Source organism: Nomia melanderi, chromosome 2 (genome assembly GCF_051020985.1).
Source record: "Nomia melanderi isolate GNS246 chromosome 2, iyNomMela1, whole genome shotgun sequence".
Taxonomy (NCBI): Eukaryota; Metazoa; Arthropoda; class Insecta; order Hymenoptera; family Halictidae; genus Nomia; species Nomia melanderi.
This window is the reverse complement of record NC_135000.1, coordinates 2593292-2614330: the sequence shown is the minus strand read 5'-3', so window position 1 is coordinate 2614330 and position 21039 is coordinate 2593292. Positions and strand designations below refer to the sequence as shown.

Sequence of the window (21039 nt, the reverse complement as noted above, 5' to 3'; positions counted from 1 at the left end):
AGTGACACATTAATATTCTATTAATGTATTTAATATTTAGATATAAAAACCTTCCTTACGTGTTTATATATGAGTTATATTTTATTATTAATAGGATTCTATAGCTTGAAAAATTTGGGTCACACAAGTGCTTTGGGTGTCAGCTTTTTCTATCTTATCTGTTCTATTACAGTTCTTATGTTACATTATATTTTGCTACGTTATATTAATATATATTATATCTTAATTTTAAAACAATGCTCTTAAAGGCTTAAACTATTTTATTAAAAGTGTATGTAAAAATATTTCACTTATGTTTAATTATAAACGTGTGAACCTTAATTACATTTTCAATTATGTCGTGCTCTTATTAGAGTTTTTGAATATTCAAATATTAATACTCGAATTTGGTTTCGAAGTTTTTTTTTGCTCTCTACGTTACCGATCGATATAACCATTGATATGCTACGTAACTTGAGGCGTGCGCGTAGCAGACGACTAATCGCCATTGCAGAATCACAGAGAATCTTTTCAGTAGGAAACGCAGAGTTGAATACAGTTGCTACTGAAAAATGTTCTCGAGACACGTAAGGAGTTTCGTAACCAGTGCAATAAGGCGCTCTGAACACCCACCAGAGCCTGGCTTAGTACGTAAAAATAATAATCTATAATTGCGTAATTGTACTACAATGTTTAGTCGAGTTTTGTTCAAATTTCGTATCGTTTGATGCAGACAAACCATTGAAACATGTGTGGAATGAACAAATTTATTATCCTTAATAATTGTAGTTGATTTGGGACCTGTTAATTTCTATGAAAAATCTGCTAAACGCATAGAGGTTAGAAATCAATTCTGAAATTGATTGTTACAGTTCGTTCCCTTCTCGCTCAAAAATAAATATAAGATAACTGCAATTTTCATTATATTCTTTGGAAGTGGATTCGCTGCACCATTCGTGATCCTTCGTCACCAGATGTTGAAGTAGTTATGTAAGTTAAACTTTCCATAGCTTAAATATATAATTTTAATTCAAACCTATGTATTTAATAACTACTGTTTTTCAGACGTTGCAGTATTTATGTTAGGAAGTTCCTGTACTCCGGTACCATAAGAAACGATGTAAGGTATTAAGAGTAAAGGGCTATTAAAATAAAAAGATTTAATAAAAATCTCTTTGTATATGTATATATTTCTCTTGTGTTTTCTTTAATCGTTTAATCAATTTTAGTTATGTAAGTCAATAAATATGTCGATATAACCCAGAGGTACAGCAGAATACAAGTTTCGAGTATAAGCAATACTTATTACTATTAACCACAAATTTAATATGACTTTTAACCTATTATTTTTAAAATTATATTTCATTAAGTTTACTTCGCTGTCAAATGATCAGCTATGTTTGTATTGCAGCACTTACAATACTTAATAAGAGAATTACATTTCTCTGATGTATCAATTATTGGAGAGGCGACTAGCTTAATTCTCTCATGCTAGTAACTCAAAAATAGCGTTAACCCTTGACTCAAAGAGCTACATGAGACTCTGTATATGAGCAGTTCTATGTAATATTCAATTAAAAGTAGGTTTTGGTTAGAGTAAGTATCTTCTCGTAATCAATCATCGATTTAGACATCATTGAGTTATTGCATAAAACAGTTACTTAATAAAGAAGATACTCAAATTCTATATTGGTTAAGTAGATACTAGTTCGTATATTGTGTCACAAATGGCGCCACAAGTCTTTCATGAAGTCAACACGTCAAAATTGAAATATCAATTCAGACAAAATGTATTACTGCATAGTATCAATAACGATTATTCAGAATAATATATCTATTATCTAATCCAATTTCTTATGCTTCCGCTTTATCTTCCACCTTCACAAATAAACTTATCCACACATTCTTTCTCGTCGCATTTGAATCTCTATTTTCATTATCTCATGAACCTAACGATTCATCATCTCTGGTCCAAAAATGCCAGGCACGAATCGCAATGAAAACATTCCTTGTCCCACTGCACCTAAATCTCCACCTCTACATAGACAGCTACGGAAACCATCGTAAACGAACTCCTTCGAAATTCGCATCGCGTGTTCCAATATTCATTAAAACCTCCTCGCGAGTCCGATAATCACCGTTCTCGGTTATAAATTATGATGACCTCTTTCCTGATGATCTCAGTTGATCGGTTACATAAACGCCACGCAAACGGTCCGTTGTGAGACGCATTACCGACATAAGTACAGCAGTAATCGTCGCTCTGGCGACTTGACTCAGTGATACGTTCGGGAATTCGCGGGGCCACTACATTCCTAAACTGGAGCTTACATTTTATCGCATCCCAGACACCCAAGCAAGCCGGTTATCTCGCGGCCCTGACAACGGCACGCGATCCAATTCAAGAGTAATGCGCTATCTATACGCAGTTCCGTGCATACGGCTCTCCTCTCCCCTTTCGTTTTAAACGCCGGGCAGGAGGATCGATCGGACGACGCTCGTCGCGCCGTTCCTCGCAGTCTCGCCAGTTGACACGTGAGAATCGGCCTTCAGGCGAGACGATTCGGGACAGTCGTATCGCAGTAATCGTTCACGCAGCCTGGTGTCACGATGAATCGACGTTGAACGGCTAGCCACTCGACAAGGAGCACGTGCTCGACCCGCAACCCCTCAGTGCCTTTCATGCGGACATCTCCAACGTACACGCGGCGTCTTTTACCGGGGAACAACGCGGCCCCGATGAGGTGAACGATCACGCCTACCCAAGTCCAGCGAGCCACGTCTTCTCCAGCCCCACGTACCCATAACCCGGCGATACCATGTACCGGAAACTGGGCCTTGAGGTCCAATATTTAACGGACCAACACCTGGCCGGCTTCGAGAGCTACAAGGTAGGCCCCAACCCGGCTGCAACGTTTTTGTCCCACGTTGTCTGTTAGTCGTTTTAGGCGGTTTCCTTGAGTGACTAATGGTCGTGATCAATGGAGTTTCCCATTACTCATTGTACTACCTTGGCTACTTGAGCATGTTGTTGGAGTTTGCTGTTGGAGCTTGTTTTATGTCAAGTTTTTTGTTTGGTGGGTGTTGTAGTAATGGGTATCTGTTTATTGAGGACTAACTTTGATGTGTATTTTTTTGAGGAGTTAAAGACTGTTTGTGTTTGATCAATTAATTGATAGAGTTTTAAGTTTCTTGCGGAAACTTGTTTAATGTAAGGAACAAAAATATATTTATTCATGAGGTAATTCGAATGGATTATTCATAAATGCTATTGGGAAATACTTGTTGACTGTGTAATATATGATGCAAGCAGTATTATCTTGTTCAATGTATCTCATTTACATTGAATTGTCTTGTGTTACCCAAGCGTTGGTGATAATGCGAGTTTTAAAGTGGGTTAAAATCTTGAGGATAATATGATTTGAAGTTCATTATCTAACTAACTTTACATATTTCTTTTCAGTACAGCTGTGTGGATACAAGCCCCCTTAGTGTGTATATTATGCACCCATTTTGGGACAAAGTAGTGCAGGTATGTTTTTTCATAGAAGTTAATTATTGTCAATATTGTTTCATTAAATATTAAAATGTTATTTTAGTATTGTCCAAAATGGGTTGCCCCGAATGTGTTAACTTTCTCTGGATTTCTTTTCACCGTTCTGAACTTCACAATGTTTGCAAGTTATGATTATTATTTGTATGCATCCAGCGATGATAAACCACAATATCCACCTATACCAAGATGGGTTTTTGCATTGGGAGCATTTAATGTTTTTATGGGACACACACTTGGTAAGTACAAAAGAAATAAATTGCAGTCATTATATACCATATGATCGTGCCGTTTCATAATGTGTGATGCATAGCGGGGGGTAATAATCTGATTGTAAGAGGCAAATACTGTACACTTCAGATATGTCTGAAACTTTTCAGTAATACGTGAATTCATTACAGATGGTATAGATGGAAAGCAAGCAAGGCGGACACAGACATCTGGTCCCTTAGGGGAATTGTTTGACCATGGACTAGATAGTTGGACAACAATGTGGATTACTGTGTGTATGTACTCTGTATTTGGTAGGACAGATCATAGTGTGTCCCCATTGAGAATGTACTTCATATTATGGAGTGTGTTTATAAACTTCTATCTGACTCATTGGGAAAAGTATAATACTGGTGTACTGTTCCTTCCATGGGGCTATGATATATCTATGGTAGTAAGTATATCTGATAAAACTGTTGTCATTATAGTATTTTTCTAACTGATATACAGTTCATATTACATATAAATATTTTTAACTCCCAGGGTACTACTACAGTGTTTATTATATCAAGTATAGGAGGACACGAGACATGGAAGTTCATGCTGCCTGGTGAGATATCTGTGGGAGTGATGTTCGAAATTGCACTCTATGTCACGGCAATTCTGACCAGTTTACCCGTGGTGCTTTGGAATATATATAAGTGAGTATACACGCGATGAAAGTGTTTTATACACTTCATTGAATAACTGTAACGTGATCCTTTGCTTTCAAGAAACATATTAATATTCCTCTCCATCAACTTGATAATTCAAAACAAAAGTCATTTTACAATTAAAACATACCGAGAACTAGCACTGTATGAGAAATCTCTATAAAGTGACTTCAAGAGATTAAAAAATTCAATTTATTCCCAGATCATATAGGGACAAGACTGGTAAAATGAGGACATTCTTAGATGCCATAAGACCTTTGATACCGTTAAGCATACTTTTCGCAATCTCGACAATTTGGGTGATGCACTCACCTAGCAATATAGTGGAGAAAGATCCCAGAATCGTTTTTCTGACTGTTGGAACTATCTTCTCCAATATATGTGTAAGACACTCAGCAGCCTAGCAACCTATCCTATGTTGATATTATTGGCCGGCAATAGGCTAATATTAACCCACTATTTACTAATTTATAGTGTCGATTAATTGTGTCACAAATGACCAATGTCAGATGCGAAATATTCTCTTGGATACTGCTGCCTGTAGGAGTAGCAGCAGCCTTCTCTTATATCCTACCTAGCACAGATCTGGCATTCACATACGTAGTAGCAATAATTTCGCTGCTTGCTCATATTCATTATGGCACTTGTGTGGTAAGCAGTATTTTTTTATCATTATTGGTGCGTGAGGTGGTCGATTACATGCGTAACAAGTTTTTATAATCTTCGGTGCAATAAAAGCAATAATAATTTTTTTATCATTATTGCTTGCGTGAAGTGATATATTCCAAGTGTGACAAGTTTTTGTAATCCTCGGTGCAATAAAAAGAAACCGCTTCTAACCGATCCCTTTTTGTTTCAGGTGCGCCAGATGTGTCGCCACTTCCGCATTCATACGTTCCGTATCAAGGACCGCGTCGATTGACTACTTGCCGACGATACATGTTAAAAACGAAGAAACAAAGTGAGTCGGAGTCAGCTACGAATCTGTGAGTACAGAGCAGACAAGGGCAGAAAGCGAATCAGATGGGAATAACATTTTCGAACGGTACAGAGATCACGTTCCCAAGCGTCTCTTAGGCAAGGGACACGGTGAACGATAGTGGACTTTAGACATCATTCATGCATCCAGTCATTGCTGATCACATATCCATGAAAGAAGTACCTGTTCAGTGATCTTATTTATTTTTTCGCAGAGACGTTTTTTTTGTTCATCCTCATGTCGCTGTGATAACATAACCGCTGCAATCACGCTTCTTTGGTACCGGGTAACATTATACCATTATTGGAGGTTAGAGTGTTTAGAGCAGATCTTAGGAAACAAGGGAGGAAGCAAGGTGATAGCACTCTATCGACTTCTGTACTGTCTTTTTGTGTTCAGTTCGTAAACTCTGACTGTGTATAAAGAGAGGCTTTTCGTTCTTCGTTTTTAACATGTATTGTCTGTGTAGTTGACCGCCTGATCTAACTCGGTATGGCTGTGTACGTCTGATAATGGTCTCCACGTACAGTCTGTACACTTGTAGGCGACGGTATAGTGAAATAGTAAATGGGTAATAAAATGGAAATTAGGAGTTAGTTAAAAGGGTTCCCTTTTTTCTTATTAAAAAGAGAAATTAATTTAACAGGAAGTTGCTTTGAACAAGATACTTTTCATCGATTGCTATTTGCTGTTTCATGATATTGTTGCCTTAAATTGTACTGTCAATGGATAAGGATATAGTGCATATGATATTCAGAAGAAAATCGTTGTACTGACTTTTAAAGTGACACGACATCTAAATTTGGTTTAAGACGTTTTTGACTGTCTTAGCCCAGATTTAGGTGTTTCACGCTGTGAATTTCTTTGAAGATAGTTGAAGTGAGGCTACTATGTTCCTGAATTCCCAAATGAATTTTCTGAAATTGCTATGTCTTGTCTATTAACTGTAAGTGGAGAGCAGAGGTCTTAAAGCGTGATATACGATTAATTTTGATGTTACATAGACGCCGAGCTAGCTTAGAATAGTGAATATCGAACAAAGATCGATGGAAGATTATCGGGTTTCATTAATAGCTGTAATGAGACACACGTGTAAAGAGACGTTATTTATTTTCGTGTAAGGATGCATGTGTATGTTATGTTGCATTTAACGAGGACCTAGCGCGTCAACGCTGAATCCACGGATTCCATAATAGTTAGGCTAAATAACTTAGAATTGTCAATTCGGAGGGGAACCACGGAAACTCCTGTTCAGCGAAAAGACTATTCTGTATATATACACACATATATATATATATATTTTTTCCTTGGAAACGAATGGAACGCGTGATACTGTATACTGTAAATTACGCTATGCGTTTGCTAGCTTCTCAACGTGGGAGGTAATCTGTGAATAATCGCAGTCGGAATTTCACGAGGAAAATATTTTTTATTTTTATTTTCTTCTGTTTTTAATTATCGAATAACGTTGCTTGATTGTTTGATGATCACTTTGTCAATTCTTCTCGTAGCTTCGCTAGTGTTCGTGTTCTAGATATGATTGTTGAGACAACGGTTGTTGCGCTAATAAGCATGTCCTTCATGACAATAGTAGATAATGTATAATACGTAGATGGTAATTATTGTTTAAGTTACTTTTTTTTAAATATCCATTGACCATTTTTTGGGCCAAATCGCAGACCGAAGAGCAGCATTTGCATTATTAAAATCATATTTGTATACCTGGTACTTAGCGACTGCGAATGAGAAATATTAGACATTGATAGTGACCCACGTTGGAAGAACGGAATTATAACCTTCTTTTGGAGTTTGAGTGAATTCGAGAGTAAGTTTATCTATGATAACCTAAGTCAATGTAGAATAAATTCAATATTTTAAACATGCCTTATTTTTTTTTGTAGGTTTTTCATTAGCTCTGCGTTATAATCTGAAATGCAGTTGTCGATCTACGACATTTTTATTCATATATTCGAAACACTTCGCTAGTCCGTTTTACATTAAGTATATGAGTAGCTGTAATTATGAAAATAAGATGCGTTCGCTATTGTAATGAATATCGAAGGTTGTTTTTAATCGTTAGTCTAACTCTGGCGATAGGGTAAACGAAATTTTTTGCAAAATTTAGTATCTTGTATATATAAATAATCTTGAGAAATGAAAAAATGTAGTTTGTGCATAGCATAGATTCTGAGACGCTACATATTTCCTTTTTGTTAACAGAGTTGTTTATGCAATCAATATCCAACTAAATCTATGTAATCTGATCCAAACCACACAATGCAACTTTATTCTTTAGACGTGGAGTTTACTGTCAGTGCAAATATGCATTAACGTATTGTTTGTAATTTTTATAGATAGTAAATGTAATCACACATTCTCCAAATATTTATTTCTGCCAAAGACATTAAACAGATTTTATGTAAATAGTGTTTTATTTTTTCTACCTTTTACTTGCGCTTCTAACTTTTGTAATGGCAGTCCTTCAACTATATCATTGTAAATAGCTTTTTTTACATAGTTATTGAAGATAATTCTACTTAAAACTATAACAAAAATTTGTTACGCTACATTGTAGCAATAAAAATGATTACTTATAACATTTGCTCGCCTGTACGTCGTATCATTATAAAGAATAAACATGTTATAGTACATTGACAAAAAACATAAACATAAGAAAATATACAAAATTATTAACTGTATATCTTTAGATATTCTGCTTTTACTTTTTCTCTTTCTTCAGGTACAGGAAGTTGTGGTTCAATACCTCGTGATTTCCGATCTTTCATAACATCGTTCTAAAATATTAATATATTGTTTATCCGCATTGAAGCTTACGTAAACAAATTAATTGCACTTAAATTACCCAAAAGGTCTTGCAATTCCTGTAATTTTCAAAATACAGCACACATCTCTTCATTAAATCCTGGTTATTCGTAAGGCAGTTTAAAGCCAATTCATGTTCCTGCATAAATAACAATGAATAATATTAATATAAATCATAAGATATAAGAACTTACTTTTAAGGTTAGGTAACCGGAAAGTAAAATTAACCTCAAAGGCTACATGTACCTTTAGGCAAGGGTTGTTGATGTTTTGATCACGTTTCAGCTTATGCTCTATTTCAGCATATGTCGTCTTATTAACGCTCTGAAGAGTTACTGTACTCATAATTTCTTAGCTTACGTAGGAAAAGATCAGTAAACACCTAACCTATAAAACTGTAATGTTTGGTACTTTCCCTGTAGCGCCACTGTCACGAATGAACAAAAAAATGTGTATGCACTGTAAAATTCGGTATAAATTGTGATCAATAAAGTACATTTTCTCTATTTTAATGCATTGCATATAGTGATTAAATTTCTAGCATACAGTAACTCCCTCCCTCTTTGTAATTATATACTTAAATCTATAATGAGTCTGATTGACAAAATGAATATGACTTAGCACCATGTGGACTGATTGGTAAAAATGACGAAGTAATATTATATAGAAGGAGTATACTGTATATATAATATATATATTTTTTCGTTGATCATGTATTTACATATCATTACAAAAAGAAAACAGTTCTGTAAAGCATACAATATTACAAACAAATTTCTTCACTGATACCGATATCCTATGATTCATTTAAAAAATATTCTAGCTCTGGAAGCATGTAAGCGTGACCTCTCATCAATAATTTATTCTGTACGGTTTCGCTGTCCGGAGAATGTTGATAATGAAGTATTAAATTACTCTTAATTTATAGTAACCGCCATAATTCAAAATCTACCAATCGATCTAACACTTAAGTAACGAATGGTTTTTGAAATATAAAATCAATACGCGATATATACAACGTTGGGGACATCGATTACAATAATCTTAATCGAAACGGGAACATATCGATTGTATCCGTGGTTTACATATTAATTAACGTTCAAGCTGGTTCGAAAATGAACGTGAACAATAAGTAAATGCCTGTAAATAGCATCGTGTGCGTGGACAATGCGAAAATCGTTCTCTACAGCAAATCCTTTCGAACTTTCCATTGATAAAATAGTAAACTAGTTTATGAGGAGTGGTAACAATGTCAACTGCAGGTACAAGAACACTATACATAGGCGGAGGTACAGTGCACTATGAATTTTACAAAGTTACATCTAGAAAATAAAATCTTATGGTTTCTGTATTCAAGTCTTGTTTGAACACTGATACTCAAGGAGATCTGTTCATTACTGAAATCCATTATTTTCTTCGCTGCTAATGATCACTTTAAGTATTCTCAAAGTTTTGTTGTACTTTTTGCCATTTAGCTACCATACTGGACACTTCCTTGTGTTTCTTGCTGATACCAATCCTTGCCTGAAATTATATTTTAATATTTAATACCTGTTATTCTTGTCCTTTCATCAATCTTCTTACCTTCTTCTTCTTCTTTTCCTTCATGGCCGCATCAACATGCAAAGTTTCCAGTTCCATGTCGACTTTTGCCTCCTCCACAGGTAAAGATGACTCTGTTGTTACTATGTCCTGCCTTTGCGGGACTTTCTCGGTCCTACTGTTCTCTATGCGAGCGATGTCGTTGTAAAATGAATCCAGAGCAGACACCAAGGATTCTTTGGCTGTTTTAATTGGTGGCTTTTCGATCACCTTGTGGTTCGTGTATATCGGCGTGTAATCCGGTATAATTTGAATTGCTGGCTGCACGCCATGTTTATGCGGAAGTACTAAGGCTGCCGGCTATTTAAAAAGAACACGACACACTGATAGTATAACAAGAGTAAACTGACAACAAAGTTATATTAACTCTCTACTAAGTGTATCTGAGTTTAGCATAACTTCAAAATTCTCCGTTAAGCCCTAATACTTAGAAAGTTCTCTAACTGAAATAAGTCAGGTTTAGTAAATCTTCATCTGAAAACTTACAGAATGTAAGTGTTGGTATGCTGGATACTGAAGATAATGTTCTTGAACAATGGCTGCTGGATGACTCAGAATGGGAACTGCTGGATCTCTTGCAGTGGCATCATACAGTGCAGTACCTTGAGGCTGCACAGCACTGTATATAATCCTTTTCAAAGCGGTTGCTGGCAATTCATAAGGCGCTTCCGTTAAATCCACACCAGGTGGTAAGGGTTCCACATTTGTCACACTAGTCACATTAGCTACATTGGCTATGTTTGCGAGGGTGGTAGCTTGAGGTGACAGAGACGTTGCAGGATTAGACAGAGAAGATATGGCAGGGTTCTCTAGTTGGCTGACTTCTGTGATTACTGTCCCTTCTACGAAGAACAAGAACACATTCAGCCCTGGTAACAAGTAGTTTAATCATGCTACTAAGTAAAGTATTCACCTTCTCCTACTCGTTGCTTTTTACTGTCCAAGGCATCACTGCCTTTGTCCCGTTTTCTTTTGTCCTTCTTCATATCATTTCCATATATTCTTGGTGGTGGAGGTGGGCTTGGATTCGAAATCTGTGGCGGTGGAGGAGCTTCCACGTCAGGGTTCCTTGAAATTGTTACATCTTGACTCGTATCGCTACCTTCTTGCGGTTTCTTTGGTTTCGACTTCAGTCCTTCCTCTTCTGCTGCTGCGAGGACAAGCAGCAGAATAAAAATTAGATGTTAGGCTTTCAGTTTAATCATTGACAGCTGTACCTGTGGCAATCATCTCTTCCTGTTCCATTGGTGGAGGCGTCGAGCAAATTTCCATTTCCTCTGCGCCACCAGCGATGCCAGTATCCGGATAGATCCATTGGGTTACTCCGGTGGCAGTGTTCTGGTAATAATATCGTTTATGCGACCTGTAAAAAAGCGCACCGGGGAATGTAGAACAGCCGAGGCATAGAAGGGATTTACTTGCATGTGTTTACATTGACAGACAAACTTTCGAGGGACGTTGATCCGTGAAAGGGACGTCCCAGCGAGTTCTAAAGCGACTTACTTGCTAGGAAACAAATATCAGTTAATACTCCTACCTGCGACTCGGCGTGCCATTTATTCAGCGAGACCCCCTTTATATTACATAAAGGATTAAGTGTTACTTAGCGGTTACATAGTGGGGCGCTCTCTTCCGCAACACGAGCACCGAGTATACGTCGACAACGTCAGCGTTACGCTAGCGAAATTAAGCGAATTGGTTATGAGTATTTGAGGGATTATGCGAGCCGGGATGGTTTCTGTTTTGTTTTGCTCTCCATCTTTGTTTTCTCTTTTCTCTCTCTTTTCCGTTTCTCTCTGTTTTTTTTTTTTTTCTATACGAGACACGTTGTTCATCAAATACCTGTCACGTATTCCTTTACACGGGACGGAGATGCAGTTCTTGGTGGATGGTATTAATGGAAACATTTTGGGTGACAGTGAAACTAAAGGTATAACACGTTTATGGAATAAGGCAGCTGAACTCGATGGTTTCGTGAAGTATTTACGTAAAAGAAAAAAAAAAAGAATACGTGTAACATGTGTTGTGGATCTCCAAAATATGGTTACTTTCAACTTCCTTCCACCACTCGGTCTGGAACTGATTCCCACGAGTCCTTTAATGGCACGCAGCTTCTTTGTGTTTCAAGTTGCCCTGGGTAAATCCACTTGTGCACAATTCATTTAGATGTTTCTTAAGGATAAATCTGGGGTCCGTTATTGGTTGAGTTCCAATCGATCCTTACTCATCGAGTGGTATATAGGTTGACATTCTGGCAGTCTCAATTCGAATAGTTGAAATTCTGGTGTGTTTTCTGCTTATACTGCTTGTCGGAATGCTTGTCCCTCTGTACGGTGTTCCGAATGGATCAGTTTCACTGATTCAGCAGTTTTCTTATTAACTCAATGACAAATGGATTGTCTTTACACTTTAAATCACATTTTGGCAGATCAAAGTCTCTTAAATCTTGTGCATGATCTTGTCGCACAGTTGTTAGCGCGCACATTTGCATATTGTACACGTATGTTCTCATAGGATCTTTTCTGTACACGTTCCTATCTATGTTACTGTAGTAATCAAAACTTTTAAAACAAATAACGCGGTACTTCTTCGTTTATACATGGATATACTCTTTTTTTTAAATAAATAAAGATTACATTACTGTAAATCTACGAATATTTTAGAACGAGCTTTACAACATTTACTCTGAAATTGATAAAATCAAGTTGATTAAACCCTTGGTACGACTCATTCGATTCATCGACATTTCCGAAAATTCGAGCAATGGCAATTTGTTTTGTTTGAGCACAAAAGAAAAGATGAAAAAACATTTAGGACTCTACGTATTAAAAAGCGAAGCAATTCACGAATGGATTCTTCTACGAGAACTAGAGAAATAGATTGATCGAATTAAGAACAGACAGACGTCCGATATAAAATGTATGAACATTTCTCTGTAACGGTGACTGAAGACATAGAGCAGTGATGTGTATAACATACCACGATGTTTTGTATGGAACGAGTCATGTTTATTTATACGAGATAATACACAAATTTTAGATCGTATACTATACCTATCCCACTGACAAAGCCATCCAGGCGGTGCCGCGTCTTGTTCCAATCGTTCCAGTTCGTGACTGGTGTCAGTCAACCACCTACGCAAGTAACTCTTTTCTAAGCAACCTCCTTCCCATGCGACAAACAATGTCTGCAACAAAATAGTGAATACATGTAGCTATTAAGTTTCTGTTTACAATACAAAATTAACACTTTGTCTTCTGATATCGTGGTAAAAATTTAGAACAGAAGTTAGCAAATGTAACTGTCACTAGATTTGACTTCAAGTTAAATGTTAGTTAAATGCTATTATTAGTTCTTAACCCATTTGTGTCATACAACAAAATTAAAAATGTTCCAGTATAATGATACTTCCTTTTTTATTACATTTGAATGATTAATACCTATAAATAAATACATAGATTATAATATATAATGATAATAATAATATTAAATATAGTCATCCCCCTAAGGGCACGGGGGAAAAAGAATAGGCCTTGGGTATGATCTGCTTGTCGTAAAAGGCGACTGAAAGGTCACCCGTACGAGAAGCTACCCATTTTTCATATGTGTAAACAAATTGTTCAAAGGAAAATATAAAATAACCACTATTGATATTTTGCAAGAACAACTAGCGACCACATAGTTACTACAAAGCAATCAATATAATATAATAATAATTAATAATGTAATATTTATTAATTAATAATGAAATCATAGGATGATGGGTTAATTAACCCTTTGCCCTATAACAACGAGCCAGACTGGTGGTGAAGATTTTCAAGATGATTTAACATACATATTAGTGAATTCATTCGAATTGTTGAGTTCGAAAACACAGAATATGCCTATAATTTTTCTCTTCTTTCAATAAATTATTAATGACAAAGTGGTCGTATTAAAATCACATCAATATTATTCACCTGTAACTGGATAGACATCATCTGAACAGGAGACACGGTTGGTTTCCCTTCGGACAAAAACTTCAGTTTCTCGAGAATGATCTGCGACAACAGTGCAACTTCTCCTTCGTCTTCTTTTGAATCACCGGTCGTCTCGGACGGTGTGGTAGCCTCTTCTTCAAGTTTGCTCGGCTCCGTGATATGATCCGCGACGTCTTCCGGTTTATCTTCTGTTATCACAGTAGTTTGCTCCTCTTGGGGATCAGCGTGTACCTCATCGGTACGGTCAACGCTGTCAGACGTGTTCGTTTCCTCTTGTTGCGCATCGATTTCTGGTTTGACAGTCTCATCCTTGTCTACTGGTTTTTTTTTCGTGGACGGAACTAAAAAGTTAATACATTTAAAGAAAATTGTTTAATCATCAAAAATAACATTAACATGGTTTTACTAAAAACAAAGGATAACTTGATGAACTAGACATATCTTTTTTCAGTGGTATGATCCTTATGGAATAAACCTGATTCCAGAAAATAGTCGAAGAAATTTAGTTTATAAAAGAGATAAAAATATGAAAAATGAAAATATCGATACAAGATTTTTACAGCAATCTTTTTAATGCCCTTACCTTCAAACGCGATACGCTTCTTTCTCTGGAAGAACTTACTCCTGCCGTGCAAGTTGTCCAAGAACTTATTTGCCTTTTGCCCATCGTCCTCTGGTTTTGAAGATACCTCCTCACCACTCTCTGTCTTCTCAGAAGTAACCTCGTTCTCCAGTTCCTGAACATTTCTTTTCTCACTGTTCACGACGCTGCTGTCACCGTTATCTGGTACTCGATGAACCTTTAAACTTGAACCCTCCATAGTGTTCTCTGTCTGAGGGATAGGGAACAAAGCTTTTCTCTCCTGCCTGACTTCAGGTTCCTCTTCAGGGTCAGAATCCTCGTCATAGCCAGGTACCAAAGACACTCTGAAGTCAAAATCAGAACCAGGGTTGCTTTTACTACTGCCATCGTTAGCTACCGCTGTCTTACAGTCCCTAACGGTTCGACTGTCAGTAGCAACTCTCTCTATGCACTCTTGAGGTTCTTGCACTTGGTTCTTCGAGTACTTTGCATCCTTTTCTTCAACTAACTTTGAATCTAACACTTCTGTTCTTGAATTCTCCACAGGCTCTTCGGTGTCTTGGTCCAAGTTCTGAGATGCCTTCAGCATTTGCGGATGTCTCGTAGATGTCGACGAGGAAAATATATCTTTCGGCTTTGTCGTTGAGTTTGTACTGACAGATTCACTTGTGGATGTTGGAGGCGCTTCTGATTTCGAGTGATTTTCGTCTGCTGAGTCAGAGTCACTCTCTTCAGACCCGTACGATGTTATCATTTCTATTTTTCTGCGACAATCATTTCTTCGTTACGTTTTATTATAATTTTATATTTAGTATTATTTATTCTCATTTTCTTGTTAACCTAATAGCTATAACAGTATATAGTTTCAAACATCTCTTGCGCGTTGCGTAATTGAAACCATGCAATGACGAGTATACATGTGAAATGTAGGGCAAATGCACCTTCAGCATATTTGAATAAAAAGCTAAAATAAGGTGAAGAAGCAGTACACGTGTTTATTTGAAAAAATGAATTATTCATTATCGAAAATATTAGTAATACTCCGGGTTTTAAAATGACATATATACTCGTGAAACATAGTTAACTAGTTAAGTAACACTAGAGGAAACAGTGGGACTTTGATTGCATACCCGTCATCGGACTCGTTATCCATCGTATCGGACGTGTTCGTGGTATCTTGGTCAGTTGGCGGTTCCTGTTTTTTAGCTGTCTCGTTGCGAATATATCTGTTACGATTCCGAGCCACTACTTCTCTTGGTATCATACCTTCCGGTATGTTTTCGTGTGATTGGTCTAAAGAAACATTGTTTTCGTATTGCTGGGTAACATATATTTATTTGGAAATAATAGATACTTCTGTTGAGCGTATAATTACATGCAACCGACGAGAAGTCAACCCAATGAGAGTCTTGCATTGAATGAGGTTTCATCACAGAGCTGGTCTTAACATTATTCTTCATGTACCGTAATTCCTCTGGCATCTCCCAGGTTACCTCATTGGTCTCTATGTGCCAATAGTATGGGTAACCGGAAGATTCATCTAAGCACTCGCGCCACACTAAAAGAATACATGTGTTTTAAAAAGACAACTACATTTGTAGGCTCCTCCCAATCACATGGGAGAGTTTCCTGAGATTTTTCAAACAGTGATGTGCCAAAATCTTACTTGATGCTTGTTGATTAGTGTGATGTGATAACTGTGTATTGGAATTTGTTGTTAAGGCAGCATTATTGAATTCATTTGCAATGGGTTGTTTTGGAGCAATAAGTTGTATTTCCTATGAATTGATTGTTTGGAGAATATTAGTTTCATGTACAAAGTAGATCTCAAAGAAATACATGTATATAAAAAAATTCTACTTGCCTTGAGGAAGTTGTTCACTTGATCATCTAACTTACAAACATCTTTCTTTGGATCCTCAGTGTCACTATCTGAATTATAGTGGCAAAGTAAATTTGCCAATGGGTTTCCAGGTACATTTTGTCCAGGGTATTCAAGATTTGTTTGTTTCCGTTTATCTAAATGTACAAATGTTACACTATGTGATCAATAATCTCTTATACAACAGTCAAATATTTCGTGTTTAATTATAATAATTATATTATAAAAAAAAAGTATAGAATCATTTACTCTGCACATGATCCCCGTGAGAGCCAGCTTGTGTTTGATTAAGTTCTAAGACAGGTCTTCTTTGACGCCGCTTCATAATAAAACATAAGTTAAGTTGTGTACGTTACACGCAGTAAGTATGCCTAAAATAAACGAAAAATACAATTTTAATATTGTTGCTCTGAAGAACCGTCGAATTCGATGAAATCGATACACGTATTGGACGAAACAGAAATATACTTCGTCTGAAAATACATATTTATATAAATAATTTATGAAACTCACTCATAACCTTCAATTATCATGAATTAGCTTGCTCGATGGATTTCAATATCAAGTATACAATAACAAACTGGACACGAATACAGTTGTTCAACAACAGTTATAAAACGTACAAAAATATTATTCTAAACCCGTGTTCTGTTTCTCTAAAAATATTCGAAATACTTCAGAGATAAAAATTTAAGGTTATGGACGACTTTATCAAAGAATCATATTGCCTCTCACGGCGGCGTCTCGCACACTAAGTACGTCCTACCTGGTTGAAAAATTCACGCGATTTTCCTACTAATCATCACCTAACGGGAAAACTTTGAAACGAGGGGAATCCTGTATTGTGCTCTGGCGGGAAATTTTGAACTACACCGAGAAGGCGGGAAATTCAAACGTCGTTTCGTGCCCCGTTACTTCCACTACATTCTGAAATTCCAATCCACAACATCCCACTTCTAATACACATACACTAATCTTTTCCAAATTTTAAGAAGAAAATATTTTAAAAATAAATATTTTAAAAGGGGGGAAGAGAATATGGTTGAATGGACACGATCACAAGAGAGCTACTTATAACATATTTATTTATAATGTTTTAGTAATATACTCCTTACCGTAGACATATATTTATATCATATGGCAGCATAGTACTATTACATTGTATAATATATGTGAGGTGACTGACAGAACGATTCATATTTTAATTCTCTCTGTTCCCCGGCGTGGAATCACGCCGGTGATTGTTTTCTCTCGTTTGCACACACTCATCCACGCAGCGTCACACGTTCACGCCCGTTCGTGCGGTTCCAGCCTCGGTGATGATCGCGTCTAGGAATTTTGTTTCCCCTGTGGATCGATGTCAGCCTGCGGCGCGGCGTCCGATCGCGAATCAATCGAGGCAGGAACTGATTTCGGTGCCTTTCGATCCGCGGAAATTGCTTCACGTCCCCTCCCGATATTAATATTTCCGAGCGTTTCGTCGATTCTTTTGTTTCTCTCTTGTTTAATCGGTATATCCGGTTAACGGCGCGTCGCGGCGCGCGCGTGCATCGACCGCGCAACTGCGAATCGGCACGGGTACAGTCGACCGTTCACGATCGCAAACTCTTTTTTACTTTTCTTTCTTTTGTTATCTACAAGTATTTGTCCCGTCTACTACGCTCGTAACATTGTCTCATACTTACTCGGCTAGTTAAAATATCAATATACATTATAATATACTCTATGTAACGATAATGCAACATCTTAGTTAATTTATTATACTTTGCAACTTAGAAAAATAGTCCTGGCTAGGCGTGGCCGCGTCCCGTGGGAGCTCGCGATTCAAGGTTTTCAATTTTCGCGGAATTTTGCGTGCTGCCGATTTCTCCCCGGATCGGTAAGTCAGAGGACAGCTGTGCCGAGCGTCCTCTGTCTAGGGGATTCCTTCAATTCGGGATGCTGGGCCTGATTTCTCGACGGAATACGAATCGTTTGATTGCCATTGTATTGTTCATCGGTGTAACGTTTTGCTAAATGAAATGCGTATGTGCGTTTAATCAGGAGCATCTAATACTGTTTAATTTCAAGAAACGAACAAAGACTCCTACGCTTCTAGAAGGACATTGCGATCGTTTAATTGACTGGGTCTCCCGATTGCGCCCTGGTAAGTCAGGAAAGAGAGGGTCCTCTCTTCGAATCCCTTATTCCTGATTCGGGAGGAATGATCGTTGGACTCTTCGAATTGGCGAGAATGTTAGGTTGGTACGCGTGGACGTCTAGTTGGTTATTTTTCGCGTAGGTCATTTCTCGTGGATCCCCCGTTCGATCGGCCTGCTGATCGAGGAGTGTCTTTTAGAATTCGAGGCGATCGAATCGGGTGACGCGAGACGAACGTTTAACAAGCTCGCTAGGAAATTTCTGTTGTTGTTGGTAAGTTCTGTATTTATTTGTCATGTTGCAGCAAGTAAACCGAACGTTCAGCAAGAGAGCACGCGATGCGGTCACGGCACAATAAAATCTATGAAAACAATCAACGGAACAACGGTAGTACTACCTCTCTGAAATTGTTACGCTCTACTATCCTACTATTGATTTATAATCGACCGACGGCTGCGATCGTCGCCGATCGTGTTGGATTAGCGTGGACTTAACATCGACTAAATTCGTCGTCGTACCCGGCGACGTTAGAACCCTACATTCACGATGCCATGCTCGCGCAAGATTCAACGGTTCGCTATCAAGCATTATCCTCGACACGTTGGCTGTCAATACGCGATCGATCATTCAAACTCCTGCCACGATAGAGACACAAAAACCCTAGATCCCCGTTAATCCCCTGGACACGCTGACATTATTCCCCTAGATCCCATGTCCGTGTAACGTAAATGCAACGCACGAACGTCATACTTTCTTCGCATTTAAAATACTTCGTTGACTAGGACTCGAGTATTGGCAGCCTGAATGGTGACGAAACAAAAGAGAAATTTCAACTTTCCGTTCAACGTATCCCCGGTTAATTGGTTAATTAAACCGCCCTTGTCGTTCGTCGTTCGACGGTTTATCCGCGTCGCTATATTTGCGTTCGATTCTTATTCGTTGGTACATTAAGTAACTCAAGGGAACACCTGGGGTTTCCTCGTTTTCCTAGACGAATGCGCACGCAGCTCAATTGATCGTAGAGGGCGCTAGCTTCTCCTGGTAGCTCAACATGCTGAAAGTAGTGGCCCCCTATCGTAGAAACGCGATCAACTGAGCCGTGTGTTCGCTATTGTACCTCAAAGCAGAGACGAAAATCGGATGTATCGTTGTAACCGGGCGTTTTTCTTCAGTACGGATTATCATTGTCAATAATAAAAATGATCAAAGATCGTCGTCAGGATTCCATAACGCCCTGACGCAGTGTTAACCATTTCACGAACAATGGAAAACAATTATACACGGCCAAGCACGACGGGTGAGCACATGCCTTAAATTATACGTATCGTTATTATTATTATTTTCTTTTATTATTAGTAATATTATTAATATTATTATTAATATTATATTATTAGCAATTCGAACGCGCATCGGTATCATTCCTATCGTTTTATATTTATCGTTACGTAATATTTATAATATTATTATCGTTACCGTTATCCATTATAATTATTCTTTAGAACGACATAAAAAAGTCAGTCCTTGAAAGCGAAGATGCTTTGTCGCCCGACGTGCTCGGCGCATGCGCGTGGACTCGCGCCCGCTTGGGATCCCCCGGTAAATGTAACGCAACTAAACAACACGCGATTCCCCTAGCGTCGCCCAGTGGCGCGGAATTTGAAATCAGCTCGGACAAACGAATGCGACGGACACGCGAGACAGCGAATAATTATGAAATATTTCATTCTACCTAACGGGAGTCTCCGTTAATTGATCTAAAAACTGTTCTATTGCAGGAAAATCCAACTCTCTCTCTCTCTCGCTCTCTCTCTCTCTCTCTCTCTCTCTCTCTCTCTCTCTCTCTCTCTCTCTCTCTCTCTCTCTCTTTCTCTCTCTCCCTCTCTTTCTTTCTTTTTTGTTTCTTCTTCTTTGGTGTTAAATACTACTCGTACTCGCATACTGTGCTTTCACACTTTCTTAGGGCTGCGTTCGACTTCGCCGATCGCCTTCGACCTTTCCCTTGGACGAGCAGAACAAATGTGCAGTGATTATTATCGATTATCGTTACCATTACCATTATCGTTATCGTTATAAAAAAGTAACTAGCATGCACCGCGAAAGGCGAATGGAAGAATCGTTCGAATTCTGTCGATTGTCAGGGTGGTTCACTCTCGAAAAGGAAAATCCGTACTGAACAAGATTGCGAACAGGTGGCCGGCCGGAAGGGAAAAGGTCCCCGGGCGACTGCGGCGAACTCGAACGCGTATACAATTGACACTGGTCACTCGCCGGAAAACACGTTGTCGCGCGACTTCGTTTCAATCCCGTTCTCCGGGCATTCTGTGACACCGTACTCCGTCCTTACCCGTTTTCGGTCGATGATTCTTCTAGTTAATTTAACCTGGTTCGCACGAGCGGTCAACGGAATATCCCTAGCATCGGCGCGCCGCGACACGCGCTTACAAAATCGTAGTAATTATACCGACACGCTACTATATATATTTATATATATATTTATATATTTCTTGTTTTCTTCAATATAATATATCTACTTGCTTGATATAGCGATCAACGATAGTTGTTTTATTCATCTCCCCCATCATTTATATGTATAATT

General features: G+C 37.9%; 4 protein-coding genes and 1 long non-coding RNA gene across 13 annotated transcripts in view; 3 read left to right on the top strand and 2 right to left on the bottom strand.

The window, feature by feature from the left end:
- The first annotated feature begins 450 nt into the window (after window positions 1–450).
- COX7C (Cytochrome c oxidase subunit 7C) lies at window positions 451–1169 on the top strand. The gene is made up of 3 exons (XM_031974494.2): window positions 451–626; window positions 852–969; window positions 1045–1169. Exons 1-2 carry the CDS (start codon window positions 552–554, stop codon window positions 963–965), a joined length of 189 nt encoding a protein of 62 aa, XP_031830354.1. The 5' UTR covers window positions 451–551; the 3' UTR covers window positions 966–969; window positions 1045–1169.
- A 943-nt stretch (window positions 1170–2112) lies between these two features.
- Window positions 2113–7858, top strand: LOC116426039 (ethanolaminephosphotransferase 1). Of its 5 annotated transcripts, XR_004234830.2 has the most exons (9): window positions 3080–3371; window positions 3448–3511; window positions 3579–3771; window positions 3934–4196; window positions 4286–4443; window positions 4658–4838; window positions 4930–5106; window positions 5315–7259; window positions 7336–7858. XR_004234830.2 is itself a non-coding variant. In XM_031974490.2 (8 exons), the coding sequence occupies exons 2-8, from the start codon at window positions 3482–3484 to the stop codon at window positions 5375–5377; spliced, it is 1065 nt and encodes a 354-aa protein (XP_031830350.1). In that variant the 5' UTR covers window positions 2113–2870; window positions 3448–3481; the 3' UTR covers window positions 5378–7858. The 5 variants fall into 5 exon arrangements, 4 of the variants coding, with proteins under 4 accessions (XP_031830350.1, XP_031830348.1, XP_031830347.1 ...); XM_031974490.2 differs by lacking the exon at window positions 3080–3371 and adding an exon at window positions 2113–2870 and having other exon boundaries at window positions 5315–7858; XM_031974488.2 differs by lacking the exon at window positions 3080–3371 and adding an exon at window positions 2120–2870 and having other exon boundaries at window positions 3443–3511; window positions 5315–7858.
- Window positions 7065–8870, bottom strand: LOC116426040 (coiled-coil-helix-coiled-coil-helix domain-containing protein 7). Its single transcript, XM_031974493.2, has 3 exons — window positions 8504–8870; window positions 8298–8396; window positions 7065–8229 (listed from the first exon to the last, which is right to left on the bottom strand). The coding sequence occupies exons 1-3, from the start codon at window positions 8600–8602 to the stop codon at window positions 8125–8127; spliced, it is 303 nt and encodes a 100-aa protein (XP_031830353.1). The 5' UTR covers window positions 8603–8870; the 3' UTR covers window positions 7065–8124.
- Window positions 8871–8964: 94 nt separating this feature from the next.
- LOC116426036 (uncharacterized) lies at window positions 8965–17098 on the bottom strand. 2 transcript variants are annotated; one of them, XM_031974485.2, is made up of 14 exons: window positions 16818–17098; window positions 16554–16675; window positions 16287–16441; window positions 16089–16200; window positions 15798–15980; window positions 15553–15715; window positions 14423–15186; window positions 13819–14180; window positions 12913–13046; window positions 11077–11222; window positions 10773–11006; window positions 10346–10701; window positions 9842–10159; window positions 8965–9781 (listed from the first exon to the last, which is right to left on the bottom strand). In XM_031974485.2, the coding sequence occupies exons 2-14, from the start codon at window positions 16627–16629 to the stop codon at window positions 9692–9694; spliced, it is 3093 nt and encodes a 1030-aa protein (XP_031830345.1). In that variant the 5' UTR covers window positions 16630–16675; window positions 16818–17098; the 3' UTR covers window positions 8965–9691. The 2 variants fall into 2 exon arrangements, with proteins under 2 accessions (XP_031830345.1, XP_031830344.1); XM_031974484.2 differs by having other exon boundaries at window positions 10773–11009; window positions 16818–17097.
- Window positions 17099–18968: 1870 nt separating this feature from the next.
- Window positions 18969–21039, top strand: part of LOC143176897 (uncharacterized) — a 49913-nt gene continuing 47842 nt past the window's right edge. For 3 of the 4 annotated variants that reach the window (XR_013001413.1, XR_013001412.1, XR_013001411.1), the window contains exon 1: window positions 18969–19740. This is a non-coding gene — a long non-coding RNA (uncharacterized LOC143176897). Of the gene's footprint in view, window positions 19741–19942; window positions 20978–21039 lie in introns of those variants that run through there. The other variant, XR_013001414.1, reaches the window with a different exon arrangement.